Source organism: Ambystoma mexicanum, chromosome 4q, assembly GCF_040938575.1.
Source record: "Ambystoma mexicanum isolate Mex_15411 chromosome 4q, UKY_AmexF1_1, whole genome shotgun sequence".
Taxonomy (NCBI): Eukaryota; Metazoa; Chordata; class Amphibia; order Caudata; family Ambystomatidae; genus Ambystoma; species Ambystoma mexicanum.
The window spans coordinates 750,558,425-750,578,500 of NC_090928.1; the positions used below are offsets into that span (position 1 = coordinate 750,558,425).

The 20,076-nt window shown below is 44.0% G+C and overlaps 1 protein-coding gene across 1 annotated transcript in view; it reads left to right on the top strand.

The window, feature by feature from the left end:
* LOC138467979 (serine palmitoyltransferase 3-like) overlaps window positions 1–19,721 on the top strand; it is a 1,171,530-nt gene extending 1,151,809 nt beyond the window's left edge. Inside the window, exon 12 of the mRNA XM_069608334.1 lies at window positions 8,699–19,721. Coding sequence (XP_069464435.1) covers window positions 8,699–8,812 — 114 coding nt within the window. The 3' untranslated portion in view covers window positions 8,813–19,721. The remainder of the gene's footprint in view (window positions 1–8,698) is intronic.
* The last annotated feature ends 355 nt before the right edge of the window (window positions 19,722–20,076 follow it).

The following is a 20,076-nucleotide window of genomic DNA, read 5'->3' on the forward strand; positions in this document are numbered from 1 at the left end:
AGCAGTGTAGAGTTTGAGCAGAGTTACAGTCTGTGCAGGCTGCTCACACACTTTGTGTCTTTCCTTGCTTGCTGTTACTTGGAGGAGGAGCCAGACCTTAAAACCCCTGCCAGACCGCAGAGTAGAGTTTGAGCAGAGTTACAGTCTGTGCAGTCCGTGCTGCAGTACTGCAGTGAGATGCTGTCTGTCGCTCCGGTGCCCAGAACTGTATTCACCGAGCACACAGACCTTAATGAAGCGTTCCAGGTGACTTATATCTACTGCTAAAAGCTACTCCAGGGGTTAAGCGCGTTTACATTCCCCAGAATTCTGGGCTAAAAACTATTCTGTGACTAGATGCTTGGGAGTGTGGGTCTGTTGCTTTTTTAATTCCCATTTCCTATTGCCGGCTGGCTCCTCCCCCCTTGTGGATCTTATCCGCTTGTCGGCAACACATTGCGCAATCTACGCAATTGCAAAGAACGAAGAACCTGTTTAGCTGGAAAGGGCTGGCCCGCGTTTACGGCCCTCTGCGGTCTGCCTTAAATATTTAAGCGGCTGCGGTGAGGTGACTGCCGGACTGTGGCCTTTGAACCTCATCCGCACAGAGGGCATACCACAACAGTGCAAGTCTACCTTTCTTGTTTCTCTCTCCTTGCCAGGGACTATGGTGGTTGTGCTCCGCAGCACACTGGCAGCGCAACAAAATAATGTGGAGGACGCCCAGGGCTCTTTATCGCCAGTAACCATCCATAGCCCTGCTCAAAATACTCCAGACGCATCTAATGCGGTTATCCATAGCACTGAGGCTGGGCCGGGCCCTTTACATTGTATTGTCACTTCCAATTTGCCCACTGCCTTGCCTGCATTTGATGAAAAGCCTCAGCCTTCATTGCTCTTTGCGGATAAAATCCCTGTGAGGCCTATAACGGAGAGAGCCACTCCATCTAACTTGAAACCATTTGAAGAGCCTAAAAAATCCAGCCCCAGCACTGGTTGTACTTCCCCTACTTATTTTCCTCCTAGGGTGGCGGGGGGTCTCCTTGCTATCAATCGGAATCTGTCGCTTAACATGCACTGAACTCAAATAATCATGATCTTGTTTCCGGCATGTCTATCCTGGTTCCTGCAGTTTGTCACGAACTAGGGAAACGAGTGAGACTCTTGCTCGATTTTAAATCCAACCAGTGGGTTTTCCCAGGCCCTATTGATGAGAAAGAAGATGTCACTGAGGTCATGTTACACCGGCCCGCTACACCTGACTACTCGCCAAACAGCGCCCCAGGAGCTGTTCCCTTGGCTAATGCTCTATCAACCTCTACAAAGGATGAAAAAGATCCTGGCCCCCTCAGTGCGACCGAAGCCTCTAAGGCGGAAGGTGGGGGGACTTAACGATCATCCAATTTGGCATAGCCTGGGGGTAGTAACCTTGCCCTTGAGCAAATATTGGTCAACGAGCTATCTTTCCCAGTTCTATCCTGTATACTGGACTCTATGGACAGGGGTTATGACACCCTAACTTCGAACTAAGGGTGGTGCGAACACTATTAAAGGATGTTTGTGCAAAAGTTAATTTTATTGAAGGTTTCATTACAGGTTTCCAAATAAAAATTCCTAATATCTCAGTGAACCCAGAGGATACAAATATACATAATCCTATCTCGAACGCCCCTATTCCTGATTTTAACATGTGGCTAGCTGCTCCACTGCCTTTCGAGAACTGCTTGGTCGTTGAGACGCAGGCTCCTGTACAGAAGAGTTTTGTGGAATCAACTCTCAAGTGTTTCCATGCTCGGCCAAAGTAGCCCGGCAATACATGAGAGGGTGGGTGAAATTACTAACAATAGGAACACTATCGAAACTCCAGAGGTGGCCCCCCAAAAACGTTTACACAGAGGGATATCAAAGGAAGGTATTCCCAAAAATTAGATTAAACCTAAAAACCTGGAAAAAAGAGCTAACAGTGGTCCTAGGAAATTCCTGCGCAACCTAAGGCTAAAGGTTGACGGGCTGGTGGGGGGGTCTGGAGGTGGTCCACAAATGCCAATATGGGGACAGAGAAATGGTTCTGGGGGACTGAATGGGAGAAAATCTGCAATTTGTGCACACAAGTTTACATCCACCACCTCTCAAGGTTCTATTTCCTGTTTCTTGGTGCCGGTACCCAAGTCATGTAAATTACGTGACCTAAGTAAGGTCTCGGTTTATTCAGACACTGGGAACCAGGACCAGTCGGAGAATTACTCTCACACAACTTCACTGGGCAGATTCAACGAAAGTTGTATAAAAATTGGCCTGGGAAAATGTCACACTTTGAGTGAAACTCTGGTGACGTCTGGGATGGATATTGTAAGCCAAGGTGCTCCATCAACTGAGGGCTTGAAAAAAGAACTAATCACCCTGGTATTCCCAATATTTAAGACCCTAGAAGAGTAAAGAAGGGACCTGGCCCACAGACCACCTCTAAATGTCAATTCCAACAATACACTGGTGCGGACCCCCCGGCACCAGCTGCAAAAAAGGGTACAACCCTGGTTCAGAGTCAAAAAAAGTTAGGGGAGGGGCCCATTGTTAAACGTAATATGAATGTGAAATTTGCTGAGGAGCCTCATTTTATTTACATGGGGCGTTTGTTTGAGGAATTTCACAATAATCCCTTAAACCGACATCATATTCTATCTGTGTTTTCGGAAATACCAAGTTTAAGGCTAATTAGATCTAATGACATAAAACAGGTGGTTTTTGTGTACGAAGATAGGCTGAATGTTGTAAAAGTGTGCTTACGTTCAAACATAGTAATAAAACATGATTTTTGCTGAGGGTTAGGCCCTACTATCACTGGGGTATGAAATTTTTAAGCAAGTAGTGTCTCCTGTTTCCTCACCTGGCAGGGATAGCACCATTGAAAACTGGCCCCGTAGAGAGCACTCTGAGCATGTAATAGTTAACCTATTTACTAACCAGCCCGAGGGATCCCAGAAACCTCACCTTACTATGCAGGAGGGGGACAGAAGAGCAAGTTATGACTGGGTCAGGATTGTAAATGCATTTCACTGGGAAGTAGCTAACTCGGATGCCCACGCATGATTAGCTACAACTTCTATGGTGTCTTGGAACTCGAGGGGTTTCAACAATATTTTTAGTAACAAAGATGTCTTGAGTGCTTTTGATATTGTTTGTTTACAGGAAACCCTAATGTGTGCTGGCCCTATTATGGATGGCTTTGAGGTGTTTGCAACTAAGGCTGAACGGGGTGAAAGAGGCCGCCCTTATGGCGGGCTTTTAACAGCTATTAAACACAACCAGGGGCTTGAAGTTAACTTAATCTTAATCAATCAATCATCAAGATCAGGCATGTTAATTACTCTTCTGTCTTGGAAGAGATAGGCCTCAACTGAGTTCACAGAGTTTCTCCTATTTCACATTTACTTTAATCCTGATTGTGTAAATTTGGATTATTTTTTGTCTGATTTCTCTTATTCAATGCTCAGTGAATCCCCTGAGGAAGGGGGCCACGTTATAGTTGTTGGTGATTTTAACGCAGAATGTCTTGAGCGGTTTTGGTACCAAAAACAAGATCAGTTGAGTAGCAAAGTCTCTGTCAAAATGTGTGAGGGTTGTTGCCCACGCACATGCCTTTGACAATGCGTAAAGTCCCATAAGAAAGAACTGAGGCTTAACATAAAAACAGCCCATCTTTCTTAACAGAAAGGCACCCCCTACACACCAAATTTAAAAATTTGATTCGAGGGCACAGGTTCTTGAGGGCAATTTACAACACTGAACCCGTTTTTACAGGTGCCGTCTATATCGGAGACAATTTGGATTGCTCCCTTTGAAGCCCTTAATAATGCCGACAAAGAAGGGTTCAGAGTTGTCTATAAGGTACTGTGGCAGGGTGCTCTCTCTTGGGACTTGGATGATCTGTTGTCCCTTATTGGCTCCAGCAAGAGCTCAAATGCAGCAGGCCTGGATGGCTTGTCAGTCATGACACTAAAATCTGATCCTATATTATGGGCAAAGATAATCTCTGCACTCTTTGTGAAGGTACTCGCTGAAAGTAACATCCCCCAATCTTGGAAATTGGCTACCGTGGTGGTCATTTATAAAGTAGGTGACAGATTCTCGTCTCTTACCTATAGGCCGATATCTCTCTTGGACGCAAGTTGCAAAATGTTCTCCAAGTTCATCCTACGGGACTTGTAGACTTGCGCCCGAGATCTAGGCAAGCTAGATTTTTTTTCCAATCAAGTTTCAAAAAGGGGGTAGGGACGGGCCTAAACAGTTTCTTGGTAAATGTATTAGATGTTCAGACAAGGGGCCAAAAACAGGCACGATACTTGGCATTCCTGAACGTCAGTACGGGTTAGACTGTGTAAATCGAGAGCTTTTATGGATAAAACGATCAAAGCAGGGCTGCTCAAAGGCACTAATAGACATCCTGGTAACGTTACACAGGGATACAAAGATCAGAGTCAGACTTGATGCCAATGGGTCCTGCACTGCCTGCATCACTACGACCAGGGGATTGCGACAAGGATGTGTGCAGACCCCCTTCTTTTTAAATCCTGGACATGGGTCTATGTTGGGAATCTGTCCGCACTAATCCACCTCTTCTGGCCTGCCCAAGATCCAATATCTAATCTCTGCTGATAATGTCATTGTCTTTTGAAAGTCTAGAATGTGATATTGAAAGCTTGGACCTTAAAATAAACGCTGCAAAATCGAAGGTTTTGATTTTGAATGTAGCAAAGTCCAAATGGAAAGCTCACTCATGGACGTCCAGGGGTGTGCTTTGGAAGTTGTGAAGGAGTATAAATATTTGGGCAGCATAGTGTCATCACATAAAAATAAAACTTATATGAAACTTAGAACATCCTTTCTGGCTTCGGCCTCCCAGTTGCGACTATTCAACAACAAGTTTGGACGCTACTCAACGCTGCCCATGCTGAAATTGTACAGGCAAAAAATCTTGCCAGGCCTGATATTATGGCGTGGAGAACTTGGGAATCGCTATAGATTGGTCATCACTTAGAGGCCCTCCTGTAGAGAAAGGCATTGCATTTGCCAAATTCTCTTCCTATGGCGGCATTAAGGCATGAACTGGGTTTGATACCTGCTGGCTGTCTGGTTGAATGGAAAATGCTACAAACGTATGTGTTAATTTTAGCTCCCCCATATGCATCTCTACACACAACATTGGGTCAAGAACTCAACCCAGCAATCTGTAAACCACTAGTGGCCTGGAGGGTCAGTTGTGAGCCTGTACTAACAAGGATTGATTCCTCTGCTGTGGAACTTGTCAGCAACCCTACCGAGGTGAAAAGTAAATGTTATACTAGTGAATGGCCGAAGAATAGGTTGATTCTGATGAACTACCGATGCTTCAACGACCGTTTTCAATACAACATGAAAAGCTTTAATAAATTGTCTGTCTATTTGATAAAGCATTCGTCTAGGGACTACCGAATGAAGGCTATGAGATTGTCAGACGTGTTTTATAATGGCAAACCCCCATTGGAAAATGTTCTGTGAATTAGGCCATAAGATTGAATCTATACTTAACAAAGGATTTACAAGGTACACAAGAAGGCCTGTCAACCAGCTTTGGATTTTGTCGCTATTGTAACCAATATCAGAAGACATCAAAACACCTATGTGTGGAATGCCCAAAGTTTACCCAGCTCCGTTACGAAAAGTTGGGTAAGCGTATTTACAACCTTGGGGCTATTCCAGGAGAGCAGTTATGGATCCGCATTTTAAATTTGAATGGAAAAAAGTCTTTTAATTGCAACCTTTGAACTTTTAGAAACGATTTTACCTTTTGAACGTGAATCATAGGAATCTCTGTGAAAATGTAACTAACTTCAGTCAAAGAGCTTCTTTTTCTTGTAAATGTAAATTAAATAATGTTTATGAGGTCTAAATTGATGTGTAAATTGATGAATTTATATTTTGACTGTGTGAAAAGTTTTACATTTTTTAACACAATAAAATTGAATTGAATTTGCCTGCTTCCTTACTCTTGCTATCCTGCCTCTCTTTTAAATTCCTCTTCTTTTTCACTTTCTTCCCATAGGCCCTCATTACAATTGTGGCGGTAGCCGTGCTGTTAAAAACAGCACTGCTGCCGCCGGAATTGCATTTTTTACTGGCACCCATGAATGGGCAAGATCCCAGTCATGCCGAGTTAGGCGGACCCGGTATTTGCCCATTTTCCAGTGCCGGAATCAAGGGCCTCCTCATCCCCATTCTGCCCCGTACGGCTGAATGGGGATGGGGACGTCAGATGCACCGGCACAACTCTGCATGTGCCGGTGCATCTGACGTGCTCTGCTCGCGGGTGCCGTTACACCCGCCAGGAAAAACCTGGCGGGTGAAACGGATCCCGCGAGCAGAGCCCATAGTATAGCGGTCCAGGAAGTACGGTACCGGCATGCTTACCGGTACCGTACTTCCCAGACCGCCATGCTCGTAATGATATGTCTTCTTGGTCTCAATCCTCCCCATCTTTCCTCCCCTTCACTCTCTGTCCGGTCTTCTGCGCTCCCAATTGCTTTTCCTCCTTTCTGTTCCAAATCTGCCCTGCTTTCTCTTCTGCTTTGTATCCACTCTTCTACTTCACTTCAGCTGTTCCGTTGGTTGTCAACTGAAGACATTCTTGCTTTCCTCTTCTGCTAAATGTAATCTCATTGTTCAAATTTTGTTTTTCATTTTTATTGTCCCACTTCTATTATTGTACAGCATTTTGGCGTAAAGCGCTCTATGAATAAAAGCAAATATATAAGGTAAATGTGACTTGCACAGCACAAAGCTGTCCAGCTAAGCTGAGGAAAATGGAACGAAATCCAAATCCTCCTCGCACCCCCCCAAAAACTATCAAAATATCAAATGTAAGTTTCCAGAGAACACTTTGTAGCACATCCAGACAATCGTATGAAGGCTATTAGGCAGTTTCACTCAAGCTTCACTTTGATGGGAGTGGGAGGAGTGAGGAAGAGGGCCCTTGTGCTTTGCGGTCACGTGGGTACGTTTGATCTGTAGTGCTAAAACAGAGCATGGTACTGTGTGGTCTTCCAGCTGAAAACAGTAGAAAGATGATGCTGCACACAACTTACTTTATTACGGCTGCTTCAGATGATGCGTAGTTATTCCAACAACAGAGGTGGCACATGAAATCTCTAGGCAAATGGCAGTACATTTACATGCACAAAAATATATTTGAACAATTGTTGCCACATAAATGATCTACTTACAGCAAATAAGGTGCGACCCCTTTTCTACGGTTTTGTCACTCTGGACCAGACCAGCATTGGTCCTTCCTCATTGGCTCGCTGAGCTAAAGCCTCTTCTGCCAGCATTAAAAACGCCCCCCACTGTAAGTCTTTTACATTGACCTGAACTTTACACTTGTTTTTTTACCAAATACAGGTCTTTTCATGGTGTGACTGGCCAAGATCGGATTTTAGTCTAATGCATTTTAATGGGCATCCGCATTTAGACCAGCATTTCAATGTTAAAGGATCCTGGTGGCCATTTTGAAAGTTGGAGAGATTTGACAATCCAACTCACTCTGGCAATAGAATCCTCCCACATTATAAAGTTGCTGGAGACATGCAGCACAGTCCTCACACCCACTTGGCAGCCATGATGCTCCCAGGCACAGAATAGTTCAAAGCTAGCTATTTAAATGTCTGAAAACACATACAGACATTGCTTACTCTCTGCTTGCCAAGGGGGCAAGATGTTTAATGTAATCTTTTTGTCCCTGACAATCGACAACTTGTCCCGGGTTGTGAGGCCATAGGAATTCCATACGCCTGCCTCACTACACTACAAGCAACTGATACCACTCTCTCCTTCACACTTTCCCTTACCTCCTCTCCTTCGGAATACTTCCTTGGTCTCCTCAGCACTACACTCCGCTGTACATCACTGCTCCGCCTGACCACACCGTCCAATCTCTTCTGTGTTTGCTGGGATTACATTACTCTGCCTGCCCCCTTCCAACACTCCTGCTGACTCCCATTGGTCTTTCTGGCCATGTGCTCCCTTTGGCCACTCTTTGGCTAAGCAATCCCTTGGTTGGGACTTCCTCTGGAAGGCTGTAAGAAGACTTTTAGCCCGGCCCTCTTTCTCAGTCTCAGTTTGCAGGATGGAGCCATGTGCTCAGGCTGCTCATTTTCCCTGTGGCTTTCTCCATGCACTGGTGAGATTTGTTTCCTCCTAGGTTTGATGAGAATCTGTGTCACCCCTTCTTCTCTGCAATCCCTGCTCTCTCTGTTTTCTGTTGCTTCCCCCTTCCCATGGCATCTGTCTGTGGTTAGTGGGTCGTGTGTTTGGTGTCTCATTTCTGTTAGGCAGGAAAAGTCCTAGTCTATTTCATGTTGGGTGTCGATTTCATGCCTTTGGTTCCAGTCTAGATTTACATTGATGCACGCATACATATACAATGTACACTCAGGGAGGGGGAGAAGTTCCCTAAAACTCCCTCACTCGGACTTTGGGGTAGGCTAACCCAGGTCAGAAGGGGTCCCTGTTCCCCCTGACAAGCCATGCTCCTGAACCTGTTACACAGGTGGCTTACTTAGATGCAAGGTATCCTAATGTGGCAACAGGCACATTGTATGTCACCCGAGATTACAAATGTCCATGACAAATACTGTGAATATAACTATCTAACTTTTCCGGAAAACTTACCTATCGAATTATTTTGCAGGTCTTGCAAGCTCTCGACGAGATGGGGGACTTCTTGCGGATCAAATATTCTCGACGTGCCAGATCCTTTCGTCCCGAACTCTATGACGAAACGTGCTTTGAACTTGATGCCTGAGTGTCGGACACCGTGCCCAGAACATTTTCATGCAGAAACAGTTCAGACAGACAGCAGACTAAAGGAAATACTAATAGATGAATCCTAAACAAGTCACCCAACAAAGATAAGAGTGTTGCTAGAGACAATCCTATGCAATATGCGCTGTGCTCTTTTGTCACAGTGCTGTCCAAAAATTCCCCTGCTACGTGAAGTTGTATATTGCGCCAACACAGCTCTTTTCCATTCCCTGAATGAAAATCAGCAGCAGAAAAGATGGATTTCAGCCTTTAACAGTCACACCTGCCTACCTCAACGAGATGGCTGTTCATTGTTGTGTAGCTATTGCTGAAGGAGCTTATTCTCCTAAAAGCATCCATGGAAATTAAAATGGCTGCTTTAAAATATTCCTTAAGTGCGGCGATACAAATCTACCCGCAGATTGAGCTATTTAATATTGTAACCAGTCTGTGTACAGCCATATTGTTGAGACCATTTGAAATGAATTCTAGTATTGAGTGCACATACTACCTTTTTACATTGGTTGAAAACAACAAACGCACGAACGAGAGCAGAGAACCGAGATTCCATGACTTGTATCTAAGGTCATAGAATTCTGCAAATGTGTGATATTGTACTATTCACTAGTCTATCTCTCTCTCTCTCTCTCTCTCTCTCTCTCTCTCTCTTTCTCCCTCTCTCTCTCTCTCTCTCTCTCTCTGTCTCTCTATCTCTCTCTTTCTGTCTCTATATGTTTGCGAGTCTTGTGAAGCCTGCTTAGATTCATATTCTTTGCATAGGTCGCCATCTAGTGGTCTCGTATCCGACTCACATATAAGATACCCCTTTTAAATGTTGCCCTAGCTGTAACACCAGCTTCCCTTGGAAGGACATGCAGTATGTGTCCAGGGTGCCAGCTTTTCAAACCAAAAACCTTGAAAGAGCACACAACGAAGTGCCGTGCCACTGATGCCACGCAGGCTGAGAGATCTCAAGGCAAGACTACTACCAAGGCCTCAATTCCGAGGAGTCCAACATCGTATAGCAGAAACATCAAATGTTTCCTCGCAGCCAGCCTCCAGCTCCACAAGGCACATGTCAACTTGTGCTGTGGAGGTAACCCCTGCTTTCCACAAGGCTGCACAACAAAAACAAAAGCCCAAAGCAGAGCATTGAAACTTTGGCATCTACGCAAATAAACAAAAATAGGCAAAAGCTGCTCCACAACTGTTCATTCGATGCCTGCACCGAAATGGAGGAGAGCTGCAGAGCACGCGGCATCCACACGCAACGCATCGGAGGCTGCAAGGCCTAAAATGGCAAGCCCATCCAATGCAAATTAAAAATATCAAGGCACATACACTATAAAATAAAAACACACAAGGATGTTTCAACCCAAATAACGGATGTCGACATCAGCCATAGCTACATCTGAGGGTGAAGGGCCACTTTTTTGGCAATGCAGAAAAAGGACTTGTACATTTCTAAGAGTCAGAGCAAGAGTTGGAAGCGGGGAAGACACTTTTTAAAACTACTTTATTATCCCAAGGTGAAAAACATAAAAGAAAATGATCCGCAGAGAAGGTCAATGCTACCATGGAACAAATGGTTTCCATCATGGAACACTGTAAGCAACAGCCCATTGAAAGGAAACATAAATGCACAGGACACAGTAAGTAGGCCAAGCTAAACCACAATTAGAACATTTAAACCAGGATGACACCTTGCAGAGAAAGTTATATAGACAAGGGAGAGGACATTGATCCAGAAGGGTACCCTTTACCCTCCCCAAATGTGGTAGAGCCACCCATATCTTTATCACATACTGGATCAGTCTCTATATGCTGGGCCTCATTATGACCCTGGTGATAGCCGTGCCGATAAATACCAGCACGGCTGCCGCCTGAGTCATGAATTTACCGGCACCCAGCAATGGGGACTTAATGGGGCATTACGGCCCTGACAGACCCGGTAAATCCCCATTGCCGGGTGCCAGTAATAATTACTCCCCATTCCCATTGGACTCAATGGGAATGGGGAGGACGGATGCACCGGCACCATTCATGAATGGTGCCAGTGCATCCGTCGATTGCTGCGAGCGGGTGCCGGTCCGCCCGTCAGGTCAGACCTGGCGGGTTGAAAGGCACCCGCTCGCAGAACTCGTTTGCCGGTTCGGTAGCCTATTTAAAAGGACAGCAGGCCTATTAAGCATCAAATGCATGAGTGTGATGAGGATACTGATTGTATTTCAAGGAAAGAAACCTGTCTGCTAGTGCATTCCACTCCTAAAATACATTAAAAAGAGGGTGGACCCATCCATAATCAGTCCAGTCGTTACTAAAAAACTCAACCATCAAATAGAAAAAACATTATAAAGGAAGAGAACGGTCCACCGTAAAAGGAAGGCAACAAAATGTACAAGAAAAGCAGGCACATCAGCGACATACAAGGTACGAATCGCCAATGCCTCTGAAATAATGGTAAGGTACAAGAGAGCTCATGGAACGAAATGGACAAACTCCTTAAAGAGGTCTCTAAGCCACTAAGAATGGTCACGGGTAATATGATTGAGGGAAAACAATTGGGGAACGCTGTTATCATAAATTCACTAGACTTGACAGAAACGGCTGGGTCTCTAGTCTGAGGAGCCACAGTTATTAAAAGACATGAATGGTTTAAACCTGCATTTAAAGCCGATACACAGGCGAAATAGCTGAACAGGCAAGTAGAAGATTCACGTCTGTTTAGTAAGGAAGTCACAAGGCTCTCGAAAAAAACAAAAATAAATAACACAGAACCCGGGACAGTTCACAGACCGATCTAATCATCAGAGGGTATCCTCTGCTAAACATCGATTTTTCACGCCCACCATTTCATGCAGTCCATACACCAGTACACATACTGTTCAGGGACAAATCAAGCACGTTTTTCAATTACACAGCAGCAACACAAATGTGGCAGAGGCAGCAGTAGAGACCAAACCCGTAGAGGGTCAGCGTCTGCCACAAAACAGTGACTCTGCAGGATTGGTCCTCTCCCATGTGTCCCCAGGAGGGGGATGAATAGCATCTTACACCCACAAATGGGAGGGATAACGTCAGACAAGTTGGTACTAAGCATAGTCAAGGACGGGTATTTCATGAAGCTTGTATCCAAACCATGAAATCTACAACCATGATACATAAGTATGCTGTGTGACCGACCACCTTGCTCGACTCCAAGAAGAAATAGAAGCACTTATCCTAAAAGGAGCAATAGAACCAGTACCTCAGGATCAGGTAAATAAGGGTATTTACTCTCTATATCGCCGTGTCCCGAAAAAAGACTAAACAAAAAGGCTGTTGTCAGACTTACGGGCAGCAAACAAATTCCAAACCACAAACATTCAGAACAACTACCCACAAGATGGGTCATTCAACTGATAAAAAGGGAAGATTATATGGGAACATTGGATATACACGATGCATACTTTCATATACAATGTTCTCAGAAAAATGTTGCAAAGTAGTCCAAAAACATTTCCAATTGAAGGTGCACTCCTTGCTCCGGCACCTTGCGGGTTCACTAAAGTGCTCACTGTGATGGCAGCACACTTGCCGTGCACCCTTATCTGGATGACTAGCTAATAGGGGAGAGCGCAGAGAAGTGTCTCCCACGCACACAGGAAACAGTAAATCTCCTGCACAGTCTGGGGTTTTCCATCAATGAGAAAATTCAAGTTTTGTTCCAAGCCAAAACCTACAAATGCCTGGAGACATGATGAACAGACAGAAAGCAGTGGCTTAGCCCCGCCCAAGAGGAATTGCAAGCACCACAAGCTTAAAACCCTTGTTTCACAGCTGGTCACCAGATAACCACCAGAAATATAATTTAAACATATGGGCATTATGGTATCCTGTATATGTGTCATTCCTCGGCCTGCCTCAACACACGCCCAATACAGAAGTGGCTAGCGAAACAATATGTCGAGGGACAGGCATATTGGAGGATCTAGTGGTGGACTTACAAAAGATAGTAATAAGTCTTTGTGGTGGTCAGAAGGGAACATGGTGGAAGGAAGACCCTTTGTAAACACGTTAGTTCAAGTAACCATCACAACAAATGCATTGCTGGCTGGTTGAGAGGGGGGTGCATTGTGAACACCTCACTGCCCATGTAAAGTGGTCAGCTAAACAAGCCAAACAGCACATAAACTTGTTGGCGCTGTTTTACAGGGCAAAGCATCCTCAGCAACACAAACAATACCATAGCTACGATTTATATCAACAAACGGGATGGAATTCAATCAAGTGTTGTCTTTGCTTGCAAAAAACATTTGGCACTAGTGTCTCTAAAGAGACATTCACATTCAGGCACAAAATGTTGCAGGGGAACACTCAATTGTCTTGTGAACAGCTTAAGCAGAGTCATTGTAAATGTACACAGGTGGGAGCTGTGATGGCGGCTTACCTCAGGATGACTGGCTTATCCGAGCTTGCTCCCCAAACAAGGTGTCAGAACATATGTTCTCCATGGCGTCTCTTACACAGCTTGGGCTTTTCCCTGAACTTCAGAAAGTCTAAGGATTCACCATCATAGCCCATCATTTTTATTGGGGCGGTCTTGGACACTCACCTGGGCAGAGTATATCCACCTGAGGACTGAATGGTGTAGATCTCTCGGATGATACAGAGGCTCCACTGTTGCAAGTGGGTTCAATTTCAGGGGCACATGTCAGATTTATCTGCAGGTGTTGAGTTTCTTGAGACCTTACATGGTGGTACCTGCAAGACAACCTGTATAAGGGTATTTTCGGCAGCCCAGGCCTCAGGTAAAGCAGGTCACTCATTTGTCCCTGAAAGTTTGGGATGCTTACCAGTCAGACCTAACAGTGAGGGGACTGTGGTCTCCCTTGTAGTGTCAGAAACACATAAACATGCTAGAGTTGAGAGCACTCCAGCTGTGGTTCTAGGCTCTGGAGAACAAATTGTCTCTGACGGCAGCTCACCTTAAAGGAGAATGTCACAGCGGATGCCTTGAGCAGACAGACCTCAGCTTCCCACGAGTGGGAGCTTTGCCAGGAAGTTCTGGGGGAGAGTGCCACAATTTTTCAGAAGATAGTTCAGTGTGGTAAGCACTTACTACAGAGATTTTGCTTTGATATGCCAGATTACAGCACCACATTCAAGCAAGGCAGACTGTACCTTTCCTATGTCAGAAGTTGTTAAACTTGAGTGTATGTTTACTTTTGTGATGGTAACACCTACTGTTATACAAAGCAATGTACCTACACAAGTGCAAACGTATGCAGAGAAACCAGTGTAGCTGCTTGACAAATGTCTAAGACAGGGACCTCAAACTGCAGGGCCATGCTATGTAATTTTGGGGCACCGGGACACAGATGCCTTTGGGCCCCTTCCCACCCTCCCCTGAAATAAAGAAGTGAAGGGAAGGGGAGGGATCCAGAATCTCTGCTCGTGCCCTCCCTAAATGCAAAACCTGTAGCTTGATATGTTGCCCATCAGCAATCAAAATATGCATGGCTACTCTCTTCTTGTCCACTTCCCCTCTTCAGACTTGCTGGAATCAGAATAATAAACAAGTGGCATTTCAAGGGTAAAATTAACAGTCCCCGGCCAGGGTACTTGGGTACTAGCATAGGTACAGGCCATATTTTAACACTAGTAATGACAAGAAAGGTGTAGTACAGAAGCATCACATCAATCAGTAGCCATATGAAAAAAAGTATGTAGGACTTATTAAGTGTTACTCAATGGAGTGTCTAGCATACTCCTAGTCCATAGTCCCCTTTCCTCCATATTTAAAAATTAAACTTTAAAGAAACATGTTATGTAAAGTAGAATGATTCTGGCTTCCTGTTCTCCATCATCAAGGCAATTATACAAGGACCAGACTATTAATTGATATGAGCTTCAAAAATTTCATCTGGGTTTTTCTACTGTATTTTAAAGGTTTAAATACACCCAACACACAGACCTGTGGACTTTCATTTATGATGTGCCGTAGTACCTTTGAAAGTGTATAAAAAAGTAAACCATGAATTGTACCAAATAAGCACACCTGAAAATATTCTTGTCACGACCTGCATCATTTGGTCAGCTCTGTTCTATCTAGGACCCCTTATGGGCTAAACAATACCACCTGCATGGAAGGCAGCAGAATGCCATTTGGTGAGATAAGATGATTTGTCTAGGATCACTGAATAGTCCTTTGGCCCAGCCAGGATATGAGCCTCAACACTTTTGTTTCAGTCTTGAATTTGACTACCTTACCACCTCTCCCGACTATCACTTAATGCTCTTTATTGGGTGTGGCTTCCAGTTCTTACAAACCGTGTTTGAGGAACCAAGATCTTAACCTAATTCGTACTGTTGCTATGTTACTTATTTATTACTTATTTATAGCTAGCACTATCTGGTGTAGGCACAAAAGCATCAAGAACATTGCAGAGAGTCATGCAATTTGTTGTATATACTTGCATCCCTTCCTTTTACCCAAAATCACACACACTAAGCAGTACAGAAGCAATGCTACTAGAGGCAAGTTATAAAGCGACTGCATCAAGTCCCATTCACACTTTAACCCTGCCCTATCGTTTAGACACACAGGCAAGAACAGATTCAGAAGTAAGGCAAACGATTTTAAAACATTTATTTGCAACTGTCCCTTTAACTCACCCACCAACTTCATCAGGTACTGCTTGCTAATCTATGCAAAGCATGTGAATCTAAGCAGATTTACAAACTTCAGAGGACAAAAATTGCTTACCCAGGAATCGTCTTACTGTGGCTTTTTCCTGCGTAGAAATACATGCGCCCACCACCATCGTCCCCTCTTGGGAGACACAGCACAGTACAACAATGCAATCACGCATGTACTCACGTCAGTTAAGGAAAAAAACAATCGGAGGACATTGATGCGTGAGGGATCATGAGTACCTTTACAAGTAGGATAAGGATAGTGTGACACAAACAGCTCTGTTGACCCCTCATTTATGAATTCTTAAAGAAAAATATAATGTAATACTCTGCACCAACCACTAGATGGTGGCCTATGCAAAGCGTGTGGTTTTAAGCAGATAGGAGCCACAGAAATACGATTACTGAGTAGGTAATGTTTGTCATCTCTCTCTCTCTACATATATATTTATAAATGTGTGTGTGTGTACATCTTTAGATTTGACACTTTGTTGAATGTGGTGATGACACAACTCACTCTCCCTTTGCCTGAAGGACTCTTATCTGCGCCTTTTCGTCGCTAGGCAGCTGATGGTTCCAGTGGAAGTGTTTCCGGCATTGAGATTTCTCTTGATCCTCCAACGGTAGTTAGAAAATGGTGCTTTTTAATTTCAGTACATTTTCCTCCTGGAATATTTCAACCTAAACAAATGCTGTACTATTTTTTATTATTTCTGGGGACAACACCTAATCTTATTCTAAACGTGGTGCTCTTGAATTACTCCAAAAAAGACTTATTCTTGTTAACCTTTCCATTACTTAAAATACAAATCAGTATTTTCCCCCAGAATTTTATAAATAATTTTTTAATGCAATACATGTTGTATTTTAATCATCTCAAACACCCACCACAAATCAAAAAGCTACTTTTAGGTCTGGATGGAGCAAACCTTGCTCACTGTCTACAAGAGCTAATTTAGAGAGGGGTCTGCTGTAGGTCAGCTGTCTGGACATGCTTAACCAGCCCATCTGGCTCAATGCTTTGTTACAGCATCAGGCATTTTCTAACAGCTAGTGGAGCTGTCTAAACTGGTGACAGACTTGTTGAATGTTGCTTGTTTTGTTTCCCTGCTGCTTGGTAAGTGGATGTGTGTCGTAATTGTGTTCTGCATTGCATTCTGTTAATGGAACAAGAGGCAGTGTAAAGGTATTTTTTGTCTCCCGTGAAGAAATGGAAAAGAAGACTGGGAAAGCACTAAAACCAAAGTGGGTGCTCCACTTTTCTTTTTACTGTTTTCTCCAGTAGAGGCTTACTATCGGGGTTTCAGTTGCTGCTTTCCTACGGAACTCCCTTTCTGAGTCTGGCTGATTGTGAGTGGAAAGCCTCTTTAGAAGGAATTAAAAGTGCTCTTGTCCCAGCCATACTGCCCTGGAAGGATCTCTGGTTGCTGCCATAATTTAGGTGAACAGTCTAACCTTGCGCCCCCTCCATCATGCCTGACGTTTGTAATTAGGATGTTGTGTGGCTTGACATTGCTGCTGTGTTGTTTGCCGTTGCTAGGGGGCTAGTGCTGTGTTACCAGCCTATGAACAATCTGGTGCTTGCTGGCGTTGCTGTTGGAACACCACTTTGTGGCTACAAGGAGGAGGCCCACACACTAAAAGAGCCTGTGGGGATGTGGGTTAGATGTTTAACACTTATATAAAAATGAAAGCATAAGAAATACATAGAAGTAACACATTGGGCCTCATTATACGTTTGCCGGTCCGGAAACCAGGGTGCCAGTAAGCTCACTGGCACCCTTGTTTCCGGTACTGGCAAACTAAGAGTCTGCCTGCCGGAGCCGCTGTGCCCCACAGGGCTGAACCTGCCGAGCGCAGCGGCCACAGTAGTCAGGAGCACGGGCACCGTTAACAAATACACAGGCACCTGACTTCCCGTCCGCCGGAGTCGTAAGGAGCCGGTGGCACCGGGAGGTCAGGCACCAGTAAATTATTACGGGTCTGGCGGCAATCCGCGAGTAGCACCAGTAGGGGTACCGCCGGACCCGTAATTAGGCCCATTGTATTGGAACAAAATTTGAATATTTCAATGAATTAGACATTTTGACACTATGCATACTACATATTTTTATCAAGGGATTTCATACAGCCCTGAATGGAAAGAATGAGCAACAACTGTATTAGATTCAATCTATCATTGCTGATTTATGAAGGCTCGTTTTAGCCTTTGCCTTTTTACTTGTCCCCAAGCTGGCCCCAAAGCATGCAGTCCGACTGCCAACATGTTTGCGCGATGGTGCTTTTGTCTCCCAAAGTTTGTTAGCATAACCTCTCTTTCTGCCTGTTACTCTCTAGTTGCAGTGCATGACAATGGCACGTGTTCTTAAGAGGGGAGTAAGGCTGTCACTGAGTGGAAGTTTTGTTGGCTGCTTTTGCCCACATTTAAAAGGTCAGCATGTAGTGCTCGATCTGGCTTGTGTGCTTCTGATGCTCTCTAGAAGATACTTCCTGGCAGTATGGCTGTATTGTCTAAATGTAGCAGTGGTGGTGACAACAGAGCAGCGGGTAGCCTTGCAGTCCTTATGGTGATGGTCACCCTAGGCCGAATAATTTGGCACCTGTACTAACTCCGGCAACTATAACTTTGCCTTTCCTTAACTCTCCGGGTCCTGATGAAAGTCTCTGCTCATACTGTACATTTTGGAGTTTTCACGTTCCAATGCTAGAAATAAGTACAACTAACATGTTTTCTGTTATTTTAACTGCAAGGTAAAGTTTTAATATGCAAATTATGATTCCTACTTTGCAAAGTCTGTGTCCTGACTGACAAGTGACGAGGGGTGACCCGCCCAAACTCTCAGGCATGAAGTGTCGAGTGAAAGGGCGTGCATAGGCTAGGCAGTATGTGCAAGTAAAAGCTGGGACATTCAGAAAGACAAAGTACCCACTAATGTCTATTAACATTTAATTTATATATTGGTTGATGATCTGGCAAGGGAGTAATTTTGCTAAATAAGATGTGGGGTGTGTTAAAGGGGAGGGGCAACGGAATGAGGCGTTCCCCACACCGCAACAGTTTGGAATACAATGTTTCAATTGTTGTCAAGTTAAAGCATTGTTCAAATGATTGCAATTCCTGTTAACGTGTACTGTTTTCATCTAAATTTGCATTAACCTTTTTTTAGTTCATTTTCGCTGTACAGTTGGTCAACAATGTTTCATGAAAGGCTGGTTTGCCTGCGCTGTTGGTGTGGGTAGCAGAGCAGTAGTCTGTTTTTCTGTTGAATTAGGTCTGCCTTTTTAGCTTGTTTTCCTTTTGATTTGCCTTACTGTATCCACATTTCTATCTGTTTTGGAGAACACAAAATGAGTCTTTTCAGTAGTGAGCGAGCGTGCATTGTTGGGCAGCTGCACACCGGTAGTTTAATGAAGCATTCCTCTTCATCACTTACCTCTCAACCATGCAGCCTTTATCAATGTCTTGGGTGCAATATTGCAAGCATTGGAAAGCAGAAACTCACCTACCTTTGTGCCCCAAAGTCATTTTCAAAACAGACCCTTTAAATGGAGGGTTTCCAGCTAAAGAAAACACTGCCGGCAACCTTTTGAAACTTTTCCCTGTGACATGAATTCTCAGCGTAATTTATTACTGCGATTTTGCCTGTTAGGGTCAGCACATTCCCTGCCATTTCGTTTACACTCTGCTATAATAATGTGTGTTGTTACAAAGCGCTTCATGCAAGATTCCCCCCACTACTAAGCACTTTAAAATAGGTGTTATGCATTAAAACAACTATCCATTAATCCCTCACTCTCTCTGCATCTCTTTTTATCTTTCACTTTCTTCCTCACCTCCCTCTCTAGTCATCTGCCCTAGAGGTGTTGAACGCACTTCACCGTACAACACACAGGGTCCAAGTGGAAGATGTCTGAGATCGCATTAATGGACTGATATGGTACTGTCGTGTATAGAACATACAAGCTGTTTTCTGTGAAGCTTTCCCTGTCTCCCTTTCACAGATTATCCTAGTTAATTTGTAAAGTCATGTCTGATATCAAACTGGCTTTGTCCATGCTTGTTTACACTTTCCACTATTTCAGAGGTTGGTCACTATTTAACAGCTTTTAAGCTTCCCTCAATATTTTAGGAGGGAAACGTTGGTTATTTAATTCAGTGAGTATGGTACAGGGTTACTGCCACTTGAATGTCTACTACAAATCTTCTATAATAAACAGATACGGCAAGACAATTGTGTTTGACTAAGCCAATGGAATTTACTCCTGAGTAGTGTTGTATGTGGTATACTGCAAAGAAGCCCCTGGAGCTTCAGGACTTGACTAATAATGCATCTTGACTTTCAAATGCTGCTGTAAAAACATTGCATGAAGTGTTGTTTAACTTTTCGGGCACCCAATTGATGTGCTGAGGCCAATTTACTGTGCACGATAAGCTAATCTTCGAAAAGAAACCCTATTAAATGTTATGATATGATATGATAAGTCATTCATAACATGCCTGTACACAAGTGTTCCTAGGCGCGACAAGACAAGGAAGGGGAGACAAAGAGAGGATGAAACAAACGATCTTACTAGGACTTATGTCAT